The sequence below is a fragment of the Octopus bimaculoides genome, chromosome 1 (assembly GCF_001194135.2).
Source record: "Octopus bimaculoides isolate UCB-OBI-ISO-001 chromosome 1, ASM119413v2, whole genome shotgun sequence".
NCBI lineage: Eukaryota > Metazoa > Mollusca > Cephalopoda > Octopoda > Octopodidae > Octopus > Octopus bimaculoides.
This window is the reverse complement of record NC_068981.1, coordinates 65,404,017-65,420,306: the sequence shown is the minus strand read 5'-3', so window position 1 is coordinate 65,420,306 and position 16,290 is coordinate 65,404,017. Positions and strand designations below refer to the sequence as shown.

Below are 16,290 nucleotides of genomic sequence, written 5' to 3'. Positions count from 1 at the left end.
TGGAATCCTCTGTGTAGTTGGTTGATCCACTACTCAGGAAGAGACTATTCTAGAGTACGTCCTGTCTGGTCTTCGAAACGTCTAGATAGAATAGACAGCTGATGAAGGGATATTCCAAGGGGCTTTCCGTTTTCCTATGTGTTCGTTCCGTTGTCTGTAGTTTATTGTTCTAACGTCCTGTACCCTGATATGCATGTATATACACATGTAGATGTAAGTATGTACATATATGTGTGTATACATGTATATATATTCTTTGTATTATTATATATATATATATATATATATATATATACGATTCATAAAACATTTGGGTTCTAACCAAAGTCAACAATACCATGACGAGTTGCCAAAATGGTAAGGGAGATAAAACACAGAACAAAACAAAATTAAACAACAACAGCAACATCAAGTTTTGGGTAGCTGTTGATTAGACAGTTTTGTACCTTTCATACAAAGAGAAAGAGGAGAGGAAGTTGAAGATATTTGATTGAGAAGTAGGCAGAACTCATCAATTTGAAAAGAAAGAATGATGGAATTTAGGAAGAAGAACGCTAACAGCAGCAGTGGATGGCATCAGTGCCTGCTTGTTGCCTTTTTGATAGCATAAAATGAGCCAATGGGTGAGAGATAGGGAGGAAGGAAGGAATATGTTTTTTTGCCATTGTAGCAACAATATAATCAATATTCTATAAAGAAAAAAAAGATAAAAGAAAAAATCTGAGCCATACAACAAAAATTGACAGGAAATCTGGTAAAAGATTATAAATGGTATTAAAGAATCATTATTATCATTTAACCCACCCGCTAAACCTCTTATTTCTCAAATATAAATTTTGAAATTATTTTTAATGCATTTTTTTTGTTTGTTTTTTTTCTCTCCTAGAATAAAAAGAAAAGTACATGGATAATGTATATCAATTAAGATTGTAAACAGAAATTTTCCTTTATGCTAGAGCTATTTCACAATTGCAACCTAATAGTAATGAGGTAGCAGTCAGCCTAAAAGAAGGAAACAAAAACAGATGTAGCCGAAAATTTCGTAGTTATAAATTTTCGCTATTTCCAGTGAATGAAAAGAAAAAAAAAAACACCTCCACTCAGCTGAATACCCTCCGCAATGCTACTCTTAGGAATCAGGCCATTGTTAGCAAATTTCAAAGAAAGGATCAATATAATTTCATATTAAAGCTATCCCACTTTTTCTTTACACACACACACACAACAGAACATCAAAGAGAGAGAACAGAACACCTTAGTACGATGGATAATATTAATGTATTCTTTCAGAATCAACTTCATATCTAACTGATACAATTTGGTATGTGTGTGCATGTGAGAGAGAGAGAGAGAGAGAGAGAAAGAGAAAGAGAGAAAAGTTATTGAACCTGTTAAACATAAACCAACAAAATAAGATATAATATATATATATATAACCCAGAAACTTATCACAAGAGAAGCTCTTAAAAATGATGACTTTGCATTTTCAGCCTTTGTTGACCTTACAAAACTTTCTGAAGAGAACTTCCTCTTGTATAAAGTCAGTGTGGTCTATGTGTTGGTTGAATTTTATTTACACTTACTAACACATCAATTGCTTGATCCTAATAACATTTAACGTGAGGAAATTATACAGTAATCAACTGTTGGAGCAATTGTTTTTATATTTAATTATTTTTTAAATTACAATAAAATCTTGAAATCTGTATGGCACATATTCTCCTCTTTTACTAATGTCAGTTGTTGGACTAGGACCATGCTGGAGTACTGTCTTGTAGGATTAGTCAAGCAAATTGACCCCACTACTATTCTATTGGACTCTTTTATCAGACTGCTAAGTTATGAGGATGTAAGCAAACAGAAAGGCACACATAAACATAACAAGCTTGCACATAGTTTCCATCAACCAAATCCACTCACAAGACACTTACCCAAAGTGCAGTGCAGTGGAACTGAACCCAAAACCACATGGTTACAAAATGAGCTTAACCACATTAGCATGCATGCACTTTTTCTTTTCTTTTTTTAAAATTTTATTATAATTATTTATTTTTTGTTGAAATAGTTCTTGTTTCACTCTAGACCAGTATCCTGCTCAAACAAACATATGATCGACGATATTCCAGTTGTAATCATTGTCTCTCTCTTTTATATTCTGTAATTTTTTTCTTACATATTGTATTTATTCTAAATTATTCAGTGTTTCCTTCCACTTTGAAGATGGTAGGGTATGATTTGAGGAGGATAAGGCAGTTAATTCTAGCAGGTTGAAAAACACAGAAACTTCACTGGCTTGCTGAAATAATTGCTTTTTTTACAGATGGATATCTTTACTACTTCTAACAAATCAACCATGAAATAGGTGCGAAATTAACAAATATGAATATACTGAGGGTATCCTTCCAAAACCATGTGCAAAACCCTGGTAGAGGACAACAGTAAGGACACTGATGTTAAAAGAAGATAGGTTCTGTGTCTATCATCATACTTGGTACAACAGCTATTTGTAAATGATGGTGCTTCAGTGACTTAGAATTTTGAATTCAAAGATAAGCCTCCATTTGTCTAATTGAAGCTCACAACACCAGTACATTAGCTATATCATTTAGTGTCAATCAAATATGTAGTTGTATTACAGTGGGATAATCAGTCGAAACTGACATCATATTTGCCATACTGACCTTAAGGATTAAGCAAAGTTTCCAAAAGACTACTATTAGACCCTGCTTAGTCTAAGATAACTGAAACTATTCATCATATGGAGATTAGTAAAGTGAAATATTAACTTTGAAGTAGAAACGAATATGTGCTTCTCTACAACAAAATACTTATGTCTATAAATGGGTTTCCATGTAGTTATACCAAACTTATAAATGAAACAACCAAATCACACACAACATACTCCATACCAGCCATTGATATCAGGACAGCAGGTTTTAAATCTTCAATGCTTAGGATGACAAGCCTACAATAAATACAGGATAAATGGTGGAGACCATTCAAAACAGACTCGGAGATCAAACATTTCTTCGCATAATCAGCATAGATACATTGAAAGGGAAAGCCAAACATGAATTTATCAGATATTTCAATTGCTGCTGCCTTATCACTTGTTCTAGACAAGCGATAACTAGAAACCTATAGTTATAATATACAAACATCTATTTCTTGCTTTCACTATTTGCTGTAATGTATGGGCACTAAATCTGGCACTATTGGTAGTGGGGTGGGTTAGAGATGCTTCACAATATTCACACATTTATATCTTAGTAAATGTTAGAAGATCAAATACAGTTGGTATCAAATGTGTCTTTCATCTCATATGCTATAAATATGTCCAAGCAAAGACAGAGGGAGGGGGGGAGTAAATTGGATAACTCAACAACAAAGTCCCATAAATAAGGAAACATTTAAACATTAATAGAAATGTTAAAAGCTGTCTTAATTAAGGGACATAATTTATCCTTATCATAGATATTCTTATAACATGTAATGTACAAGTGAACGAAATACAAAATGTTCTATAAAAGAACGGGGAGACAAGCTTAAGTCTTATCAAACTCTTTATTCTGTCCTGAATTTTCATTTCTTCTGTATGTGTGTGTGTGTGTGTGTGTGTGTGTGTGTGTGTGTGTGTGTGTGCAGGTATGGATGTGTGGTTAAGAAGCTCACTTTGCAACTATATAGTTTCAGGTTCATCCCCAGCATGTGGGACTTTGAGCAGGTGTTTTCTCTTATGGCTCTAGGCCAACCAAAGCCTTGTGAATGGATTTAGTAGACAGAAACTGAAAGAAGCTAGCCATGTGCACACACACACACACACTTGCATACATATGCGTGCATGTATTTGTGTATCCTTGACTAGGCATCACATGATTATTGTAAATAACTGCGACTGTCATACTAACAGTATAATTTGTTTCCTATTGGAGAACATATCTGGCAACAAGAAGGGCAACCAGCAGTAGAAAATTTGCCTTAATAAACTGTCTGACCCATGCATGTGTAGGAAAGAGGATGTTCAAATGATGAAAATGATGCTGATGGTGGGTGCACGTGTATACATACATGTAAGAATGTATATCAATAATACTGATGAAATGTAAGGAATACTGATGGAACAATCAATTAAAAACAACAACTTGCTATCAGCAGAATAAGCTGGATATTGCTCTATGGGGTAGGGAACAAAAGTTGTGCACTATTGTAAGGATCAGCTGCTTAGCAAATGTGTGAATGTCTCATCAAAAGTTGGTGGAAAGGAGAATATCTATAGAGAACTAAGGAAACTTGCAGCTCTCATATCTAGGCTCTAGATTTTAGTTTGTACCCATTATCAAAGAGACTAGGTTATCTAAAACCAGGTTTGTGAAAAGGTCTGAGAATGCTGGGAATCTCCAAACAAGAACACAGCAAACTGATTCCCATTATCCAAAAACAAGTGATTAGAGATACAATGAAAATTTGTAAAACATTCCAGGGATTCTCTATTTGAGGTTACTGTGGCGAACACTATCATGCAATCACATGTGCATATGGAACACACACAAAAATGTATAATACCATCAGTGGTTCTTATATGGATGCAATTTGTAATTAGGTAATAGATGCAGAATACACTCATTCAAACCACACATTTTTATGTATTGTAACTTTCTCTTGCTATGTGAGAAGCCAGATGTTACTTAAAAAGATTTTGTGAATAGCAGTTGTATAGGTGATAGTTTACATATTCATCTGAAGAAATTTTCTCCCTTCACTAAGGTGTTTTTACAACATAAGATAAGAAAGGAAGAACTGAAAGAAAGGAATAAGGTAGAAAAAAAAAGTAAATACGTTAGCTAGTTGTATACAGATAGATATGTAGATATCTAGAAGGATGGACAGAATGACAAATAAGTGAATGAACAGATTTAGAAGTTGAATGACATGACAGAGATGGAAAGGTAAGTAGACAAGTCAAGTAGGCAGGTATATAGATACACAAATATAGAAAGAGATACAGATAGGTAATTGAATAAACAAACAGAAGGAAGAGAGATGGCAAATTTATAAAGAACCAAATTGAGGCATGAGAAGATATGGTGCAGAGTGTTAAAGTGCCAGATTGTGTGTGTGTGGAGTGAGTTTGAAGGTAAACAAGTAGGTACTTCAATATAGGAATTGCAGAACTGGCATCCTAGTATCTAAGTTGTGTAAGTGCACATGTTAGTTTAGTATTCAGAGCAGTCCACACTTTCAGAGTGGTAACTGTCAAAGCAGGATGAATTTTCTCAGTACTTCTGACTTTTAATTAAAGTAGACATCTGGTTGCTTCAAATGGTCCAATATCAATCTTTTCTTAGCTATACACAACTTACAGTTTTTGCTTCCATTCTTATATGGGTTCCTAATATTTTTCATAAGAATTAGAGGCTGTTTCTTTCAACAACTAGATGTAGTTTGAAAGCTGAATCGCATGTTATCTTTTGATGTTCCTGACATTAGATTAGTAATTGAGATATCATGCCTTGAATTTACCTTTAGTTGTTCCTACAAACAGCTTCATGGTGTTTGCTTGCCTGCAGTTTAAACACAAAACTTTTGCTTTCTAAATAATGACTTTGGTATTACATGATCTATTTAGACGGCAACTGATGTTGCTATATGAATGGCAGGAATGGAATCAAACATCATAATTTATGCACTGCTGAATAATTAAGACTAATTTAATATATACACTAGTATAAAGTTGCAAGCAGTTTGATCATTTGCATTACAGTACTCAGGCTTGATTTCTACTTATTCTTCATACCATATCCAAAGCCTTCATGTATGCCAGTGAAACTATTATGGTATTGCCAAATATGTCCATTAAATTCATCGGCTGTGATAATTAGATCACTGTCATTCATTACAAAGTGAGTCTACAAGGGAGTCTCATAAGTGGTGGTCCTTCTGTTCTTCTGTCAGTCCTGATTGTGGAGCATATGCCAAGATAAATACCATTGTCAAGCTGCCCAAGACAAGACAAAAGTTCTGTCACACTCTCTAACTCAATGATTACCTTATTTGTCCATTTCTACATAGCCAAAAGAATTTGTCTCTAGAAGGGACGTAATAGTATTGAAGAGAAACAGCACTAACACTTTACAATAAGCCATTCCATAAATAGAGATCTATAAAACAGTTACCTAAGTGCTGACTGGGATTGATATAATTGAGACAGTAATCCTTGAAATTTAGGCCCCAGTACAACTGCTGCTTAATGACTGAAATCAGTAACAAATCTGTCTACCTACCTACCTCCTCCCCCACACATATGTACATGTATCTGCAAATATTAAGAGAAAATGTGCAGATTTCAGGGTAACAGACCTATCATTATCACCTTCACTCCCATCCCTGCACTATATAGATTATAACCAGCATTATCTGTTCTCTGCAGCATGCAACAAAACTAATTTGCATCAGATCTCCAGGTAACAATTTCATTGTGCATAATCAGAAAATAAACAAAGAAAAAACAAAACGAAATACATATGCATCCAAATAGCAAAAAAAAAAAAAAAAGCATCCAGGCTACGTAGATCCACATTCTATCCTCCACCCTTATCCCTGAACAGTAAATTATTATTATTACCAGCGTAATCTGTTTCTTGCAGCATGCAACAAAACTAATTTACATCAAATGATCAGAGGAATAGCCAGATACTCTATAAACAATACAGCCAACAGCATGAAACAAAGTGATAAAAACTGTTGTTAGGGTCAGAAATCAAAAACAGAAAAAAAAAAGAAAGAAAAAATACAAAAAAAGGATAATATTTAAAATAGTAATCTTTTAATATTTTTTTTTCTTTGTTTGGAATTTTTAATTTTGATATTTGTTATCTTTTGAAATATTTAATTAATCAATTTATTTATATCATTTATTACTGCCACCACCACCACCACCACTATATACAGTAGCGTGAGTGGAATGAATTTGCAAATTTAGATATTTGCATTTTGTTGCAGCAAAATATTTTTTCTTTTGTTTACGGGTGGTCGCTTGTTTGTTATTTCTTTTTTTAACAGTTGGATACTCTTCCTGTCATTAATCATTCAGCTGCTAAGTAGCAGAAACACAACTATTTTCAGCTAACCATGCTGAAGAAAGCAGAATAAAAATTGTACATTGCCAGGGGTCACAAAATAATTGCTGTAATTGTTTTTTTTTTTTAAAGAAAAAAATAAAAAACAACTCATGACCATATGGTCAATAGTCAAACATCTTAACTTGTGTTTTAGATCTAACATCAACAACACTTATGAAATTAAATATGCATGATAAAGACTCAATTATTTGACCTCCCCAAATCGGATGAAATTCAAGTGTGATCTGGCTTCGTTGGATTGATACATTTCCTATTGCATGTGACTAGATTTGAGTACAGTACTGAGTCAATACAACAATCAGCAATTATAACCCCCTACTCCTTGCTATTGATTACAACAGTAAACAACATAAGCAAAAAATTTAAGCAGTTTGCCAGGGACACAATACTAGAGACAAGGTACAAAACTATTGACACTTCTGCTAAGATTCTATAAACTCAGCCCCATAGACTTCCATTCCTAATAATCTTCATTTAATATTACCCTTAGTGAGATACAAAACACTTCTTGTTCCACTTAGTGTGACAAAAACTAGTCCAACTATATCAATATATAACAAATTCCTACTCATATTACCTCAGTTAAGTGGTATGCATTAGAAAGGACACTCAGCTGTGAAAACAACTGCCAAGAAAAAAAAAAGAGAAGCAAAAAAATAGTGCAGCCCAACTTCTGTATATATAGTTTTGTATAGAAACAGACACCAAAAATACATTAATTTACTCATTATTTTTCTCAGTTTCAAATTCCTCATTACTCTTCAGTTTAGTATATTTTCAGTCTAATTGGTTTTCGTTCATCAATTAACTGCATCAATGCATGATTTAGTCCACTTCAACTAACTTGCCTTTAACTGACCCCGCTATTACACATAAATGATTCCTATCACCACCGCCACATACTATTTTCTCAACAGACCACATATACTAATTGACAAAGTCATCTTCATGTTCCTACTTAATTGCTCATTAAAGATAATTTTATGTCATTCTACAACCACTTTGAAAATTTCAGTGTTGCTATATGGAGGAGGAAAACCAAGCAAGAATTTACTGGATCTTTCAGTTAGCAGTGTTTTAATAATACTTGTTGTATACAAACATTAACCAGAGACCTTTCGTTGCACATCTATTTGTTGCCATCATTATTACTGATGTAAGAATGTAAGGATTATAAATTTGACACAGTTAGTAGCAAGGTTGATTAGAAAGGTTTTATAGTATGCGAACTTTGAAATCTACATGAATATTGTAAGACCAAATCTTGTTGGAATGAATTCTGCCATTTATCATTCAAAGTTTGAGCATGTGGTCAGTATCACTAGTACAACCCCTTTTGATATAGAAATTTTCTTGCAAAACTGACCTCATGCTTAATTAAAAATCAAACTGAACAATATGATAATAATAATAGTCTCTAATTAAGGCATTAGGCCAGTAATTTTAGCAGGAGGGGATTACTGCACAGATAATTTATTTTACTGATCCTTACAAGATGAAAGGTAATGCTAACCTTAGCAGGATTTGATCTCAAAACCTAGATAGTTAAAAAAAAAATACTGCCCTAATCATTTTTGCCAATCCACCACCCTAATAACAATAACAGAAATAATAATAAATACAGAGAAATACAGATGAGAACTAAGAATCAATAACGCAGAAATTGCAAATGAACCTGACTTACTACCGACCAAGACAGCTAGAACCTACTGAATTAAAGCAAAAACCTGAGGGTCTTAAAACTCTGAAAGACTGATGGCAACGGAAACCTCTACATGGCCAATACCCACATCAAACCCAAAACACAAATGTTGACCAACCACAAGCCCATCAGTGGCTGTAAAAGCTCAGGGTTAAAAGCTGATATGGAGGGATTTATCATTGCTGCCCAAGACAGGAGCTGATTTACAAGAAACTCTCAAGCAAACATTCTCAAAAGTGGAGCAAACCCACATTGCAGAATCTGTGACAAATAAGTTGAGACAATAGCCCCTACAGTAACAAGCTGCTCCACCTTGGCTCCAACTGAATGTAAAGCCAGGCATGATTGAGTCGGCTAATATATTCACTGGACAAGGTGGCGAGCTGGCAGAAACATTAGAATGTCGGTCAAAATGCTTAGTGGTATTTCATCTGTCTTTACATTCTGAGTTCAAATTCGACCAAGGTTGACTTTGCCTTTCATCTTTTTGGGGTTGATAAATTAAATACCAGTTGTGTACTGGGGTTGATCTAATTGACTGGCCCCCTCCCCCAAAATTCAGAGCTTGTGCCTAGAGTAGAAAAGAATATATTCACTGGACACTTATGTAAACATTACAGCACAGAACATGCTAAAATCTGGTATGTACACCACCCCTTATCAGTAATTGAAGCAAAAAAATGCAATAATTTCATGAGATTTTAAAGTTCATACAGACCATGCCATAAACACCAGTCAACCAAATATTGTTAAAAAATTTTTTAATAAAATATATCTACTTGCTGACATGACTATACCATCTGACCAAACTGTATTTGCTAAAGAGTATGACAAATTTGTGAAGTACAAAGACCTAGAAGTTAAGAACAGCAGACTGTGTCAACTGAAAACACAAAGAATCTCAATTTAACTGGTATACTAAGAGTCAAAAAGGCATAAATGAGTCAAAAAATTGTCTTCAATAGCATTTCATGTAATTTTTTATCATTATCATGCTGAATAATTAATGCAGAAGTTTCTTCTTTTATATATCTTTATTTTCTTAAGTATTTATGTTTAAATTTATATTTCTCTATACAGTCTAATTCAATTTTATACCTTTTTATAGTAACATCATGCTGTGAAATGCCAGTATCACATGACAATACCTGCCCAAGGTAAGTTGTTGATATCTGGCAACAATTAAATGAAGAAATATCAAAGGAATTTAATAATGATAATAATTATTAAGGGCTTCAAATTTTATTCTATATGTAAATACTTATTTTTTAGGATATGTTTAATTCATTCTATTATATACCGTATGAAATCTTTTAGGCCTCTCTTCATTTTAATATAATTCATCTGTTCACCCCCATCCCATAGACCTTTGTGAGTCCCCTTGTCCAATGTTCGTTGTATTTTATTTTATCTCCTTAAGCCCCTTGTGGCTCATGAAGAAATTATTATTAAGTTGATACTATGATGTGCAATTATGTTCTCAGCAAACTAATTTCTGCAACCTGGTTTCAATAAGTAGTCAAAACTGCATTGATTCCTTAACTAATATCTTCCTTCTGCCCTAACATTTCTTAATATTTCATATATATGTAATAAATCATGATGTTGATGATCATGATGTTGGTAGGCCAACATTGTAATAACTTGCCCAGATATGTGTCTCAATACAGGAGTTATAATATTTAAGGTCAGACAGACCTTGCTTAAAAAAAAAATATATATATATATATATATATATATATATATATATATATATATATTCGTCTTTTCTGTAAATCTCAACTATATATCTATATATGTTTAAAAGGAAGCAGTGTATATAACAAACTGAAAAAGACAAAAATGTTTCCTTGAAACATTTCTGTCTGAAAAATTATGCTAGAAGAATTAACACAAACCCTTTTCCATAAATCTTTATTCCTGGAGACTAAGATTTTGTCTGTCTGTATAGCTTTAGGCCAGCTATAATGATTATATGTGCATAATGCATTTATAATGCATTTATATACAATCCAGATAACAACAGCTGTATGAAGCAAAATATAGCACAGGTACAAGGAAATTTCTGGCAGCTTCTACTCTTTCCTCTTCACAGACAAACAAGCACACACATACACACATGTACTTGCACACATATGGACACACACAAAGACATTCAACTCAACCACAGCTGGCCTAGAGGCTACACAATAACAGACAACACACACACACTCACTTAGAAATGCATCTGCATGTACATGCAAACATAAACATGCATACATACATACATACAAATCATATGCAAATGGACACAAACATGTATACATATGTGCATGCGCAAACATACAACTGACTGCTAAAAGTTTTTTTTGTTTTACTTTATTCTCCCTTCACTTGGTTACCTACTTCCCAAGATAACGGAATAGAAGAGTGATAGTGGTAGTGAGAAACATGAACAAAACTAAGCAATTACATTAAAATAATATATAAGGAAACAGCTTCTAGTCTTAGTAGAACTTTTATATCTGCTTAACCTGCTCTCCTTCCCTCTATCTACACTTTTTATTAAAAAACAACAGCAATTCTATATGATTTTCTTTCAGTAATTTTTTTTTCCTTCAGTAAATTTTTGAATGGCTAACTTAGAGGAAGAAGGGCAGTATACAGAACCATTTTGTTGCTTGAGCTACCACTGCGGCTGTTCAGGCAAAGGGGAGAAGAAATCACAGTTCATGAGTCGTAGTTGTTAAGTTAGAAGCAGTACATTACAATATCGAGTTATCCCCACACTGAAGACTTGGCCCGAGTTCTTTAAGTACAGCCACAAACCAGGTGGTGATGGTGGTATAATGGTTGTGTTAAATCCAGTGTCCCATTAAGTTTCTCACCTAAAAGCAGATGCAGTCTATTTAATGGGTTTTTGCAAAGTTTCTGTATACCTAATACGTTTCACAATATTTTGGTTCACCTGTGCTGGTTGCAGAAGATTCTTGCCCAAGCTGTCTCACAGTGGGATCAAACCAGGAGCCACAGAATTTCTTCAACACACAATCAAGCCTGAACTCATGAAATTTGGTTAGAATCATTCCTCTTACTGTTTATTAAATATATTTTTAAAATAAATTTTAGTCAGTTATGCTTGACTAAGGCATGAAGATAGTTGATGGAATGTATAGGAGCAACCCACACACCTATTACTGAAGATATAGATACAAAATGGATTGAAATTGCTGCTTGCAATTGCTGATTCAAAATTTGGGGTTGAAAATACGCAGCTAAAAAATGCTTAGCTATGGATAAACATGATTCACCACTAGTGACAGGAAGCAAATCGCCAACTTGTTTATGAAATAACTAAGGCATATTTTAAAAAACGTTTTTTTTTGTTTTTTTTAGCAATATGACTGCTTGCACTGAGTAGTTTGAGTAACTTCATAAAAGCTCCTTTCTAAGTTCATTCTTTAAACAAGAATGAGAACAAAAAATAGTTTCTGTTACAAAAAATATGATGGTAATTTAATGACAAAGGAGAAACAAAAAGGAGCATCAAGACACTATACCAAGGTCACGTTTTGTATAATGGTGCAGGAGATAAGAGTAAGATATAAAGAAGGAAAGGGTTGGATGACAATCAAATATATTTACTGAATTGTAAAAGAAAAGAAAATTATGATAGATCATATTGTATAATGATAAAGCTAGAATATGCATACTTACATTTCTAAGCTGGTCAAGGTTTTTCATAACATCATGTGATAAGGAACCTGAAAAAGAAGAAAATTACATGGTAAATATATCACAGTCACCATATAAATGTTAAAAATATTTTATATTCTTTTTTTAGAATATTTCTATAACAATTTTAATTCTATTCCCAACACAAAAATACTTCATAAACAATGCACCTCATCATCACAGTTCTCTGGCTCACAGTAGAATGCTATCAGATATCATTTATAGTTATGAGATATAATTAACATAGAGAATTCAAGGAAACTTTTTCCACAAGACACATTCACGTATACATAAATGTATGCATGTTGTTGTATGTTGTATGTTTGTGTGGATGATGTGTGCCAAAGCAAAACATTTAAATTAACAAGAAATTTGATAAGAAAAGAGTAAGTAAAATACAAAGTTAGATAACTTTCAAACTGTAATGACAGTAATTATATTGTCCAATTTTTCTGGCTAGCATGGATAGGAGAGCAATGCACAATAGCTTCAATCCACAAGTATCTATTTTTGCACTACTTCATCTACAAGGTGGAGCTTTCTAAAATCTCATCTGATATTTCTCAGTTCTAAGTCTTCTTCCTTGGTAATATTCTTATAACCTGTATATCATCCACTGCCAATCTTTACGCCCTTTTTTTTTCATTCAACATTTGTCAACTATTTACATGGTAAACAAGCGTTATTTTTATACAATGGTCAATGATTCTGAAGCACAATTAGTTTGTAGCTTACTGCACTTAATCTTGTCTACCAAGATTCTGCCAGAATACAGGACTCAAATTTCATACATCAATAAGCTTATTATTAAAACTGATAAAAATGATTTGGGATTAATCTTATCTTTTCTGGGCTACTTTTTTCTTCTTCTTTCAAATTAGATACCATGAACCTGTATATATGTGTTGGGCTGGACTGAGCTCAAACATTTATTCCATGCGAGATACAATTTTTACAGGTTATGGTTGTTCAATCTCAAGTTAGCTCTGATCTAGCAGACCTATGATCAATGATATTTCAACCACAACCATCCTGATTTTTTTTTTGTATATCTCAAATCACATTGTCCAATATGTTCTTTTTTCTATAGGAGTAAGATGCAATTTAATTGGAGATTTGGCTGCTACCTTTAACAAGGCAAGTGACTGTGTTGGTTCTTTTGTTGGTTGATCTGATACAGCAGAATGGATTCTTATCTGTTATGCAGTAATACAGGAACAAATGTATTCTTTTTAAGCATACAATAAAGGTTATGAGTTCAGTTCCAGCATAAACATATGGATAAAAAAAAAGGTTAACAATATAAAACTTCTTCCTGAAGTACTAATTAATAGTAACTCATTTATATGTAGCTTTGTTGATATGACAATGATTGCATGCACTTGTTTACTTGCTATCTATTTTATTAATAAATAGATAAACCAACACGGGAGCATCGATAGAGACAGTTAATCTACTGAAAATAACAGACAAATCTCCCTAAAATCATACCGACTATCTTTAATAAGGAAGAGCACACTGGATAGTGTGACCTCACACACAAAGAACCAGAAAAGATCAGCAGTCATAAGCTGCTATGCCATTTAATTGTTGGTTGGTTAGATCAGAACTGATGTAGGGTTAAACAAAAACAGCAGCCAAGAAAGTTATTCAATCTAATTTCATGCTACAATTTCATTTATCATTAAAAACACACTTCGGTCAATTAAAAATAACCATTACTTTATATTTAAGCTACTATAAGATAAATATAAACAAATATAGTAGTTCCAAGTATGCTATTAGTGCATATTTTACAGATCAAGGCATAATGGCTGGCTGAATCGAAAATAAGAATTTCATTGAAAGACAATGAGTTTTTGAAAGTAGTATGATATAAAATCAATAATGGTTCTCTACTAATGCAACAACACCATTCTTGATGAATATATAATGATTTCTTTTGACAAGACACAAGACCTCAGCTGGAGAGGATTAGATATAGTACACAGCCCATGTTTCCTTTTTCTGTTTTTAACACTACAATGGCTTGTGCTTCTTTGAGTGGAAGTGGTATAAGACCAGTCAGCTCCGAGGGCAGTGGCATACAGCATTTTCGACTCATTCCTCTCCTCATCACCAGGAAATTGTCCACTCCAAGTTTGGTAATAGCAATTTTATGGCCCCAGTCTTTCTTTCCCAGAATGTCAGCTCTTTGGAATTCCTTCTCTGTTTACATTTTCCCCCACATTTGTTTACATGCAACTGTTCGACAAACTTAACAGAATTGATCTCAACAGTCTTAGAGGGATTGTGAAACTCTTGGGTATACCCACTTCCTCTAAAGCAAAGAGAGAGGAAGGGGGTTGGGGGAGGGAGGGAGAGATAATTAACGATGTAAGTGAACTGAAATGACAATAATTAGCAGTTGAAACAGAATTGTGGACTTTGCAATTAGTTTTACAGTAGATTGGCAAAGTCATCTGAGAGGCAGAGGTTTCCTTAATGGGTGTTTCTTGTTTTCTTTTTCAAAATCTTTACATTTTGAGTTCAAATCTCACCAGGCTCAACTTTGCCTTTCGTTCTTCTGAAGTCAGAAGAAAAGCAAACTAAAGTACCAGTTAAGTCACGCTAAGTCACCCCCACAAAAAAGTGTTGACTTTGTGCCTAAATCAGAAACAATTTGGAAAGCAAGCTTCTTCCCACACAACCATGCCTGAAGATTTTAGATTTTAAATTTAAAATTTAGCATCTAAACTGTATTTTGGGTATGTCTCTAGTAGTGTGCCAACATACTCTGTCTTCCGTATCAGAGTGGTTGGCATTAGGAAGGACATCCAACCATAGAAACCGTGCCAAATCAGACTAGGATTTGGTGCAGCCTTTCAGCCTGTCAGCCCTGGTCAAACTGTCCAATCCATGCCAGCATGGACAATGGATGCTAAATGATGATATTTGTTTGTATGTTTGTATGTATGTATGAAGATGATTTATAAGATTTACACACACATGAGCCAGGCTTTTAACAATTTCTATCAACCTTTTTTCTCACATGGCATTGGTCAGCTGGCAGCCATAGTAACAGGTATCAGCTAAGAGTGCCAAGCAGTAGAGAAAACGATCCTAAACCATATGGTTCCAAAGTGTACTTTTTAACATGGCTATTCTTGCACCAAGAATAACAACAACAATAATAAAAATCACTGTATGATTGTACCAATTTTGCCATTTACAAAGAAAACATTATGATTAATTGAGTCAACTCTAGCATATTACTAATAACTATTTTAGTACTCCTGTCAGAATGAAACGTAAAAGTGACTAACAGAAAATATAACATTTCAGGAAGGCATTAACTCTTTAGCAATCAACCCAGTTGAGGCTTTTTCTCTTATACAGAATGCTCACTTTAAAGAGATCAGGTTGAAATTATAACTTTCCCATTATAGTTTTTGTGTAATAACCTTTTAAGATATGTTACAAACCTTAACTTATTAAGAAAAATGTTACATTATCAATTTTTTTCAAATTCTTCATTATTTTCAAAATTAATTGAAAAATATATGCAGTGCATTTCATTGACAGCATCGGCACAAAAGGATTATCTTTGATGGCATAAAGGCATTGGAGTCAGGCTCCATAAATCACATTTCGCCCTCCCTACATGATGTTCAAATAACATGTGAATGGAATGATACTGACCTGACCTAACTTATATTAGATAGACAAAACTACTTTTAAATATTTATTTAGGGA

At 33.6% G+C, this 16,290-nt stretch overlaps 1 protein-coding gene across 1 annotated transcript in view; it reads right to left on the bottom strand.

Annotated features, from left to right (window-relative positions):
• The window catches only part of LOC106877501 (uncharacterized), a 289,778-nt gene that overhangs the window by 140,440 nt on the left and 133,048 nt on the right, over positions 1–16,290 (bottom strand). Inside the window, exon 2 of the mRNA XM_052967242.1 lies at positions 12,538–12,584. Within this exon, the coding sequence (XP_052823202.1) occupies positions 12,538–12,584 (47 nt within the window). The remainder of the gene's footprint in view (positions 1–12,537; positions 12,585–16,290) is intronic.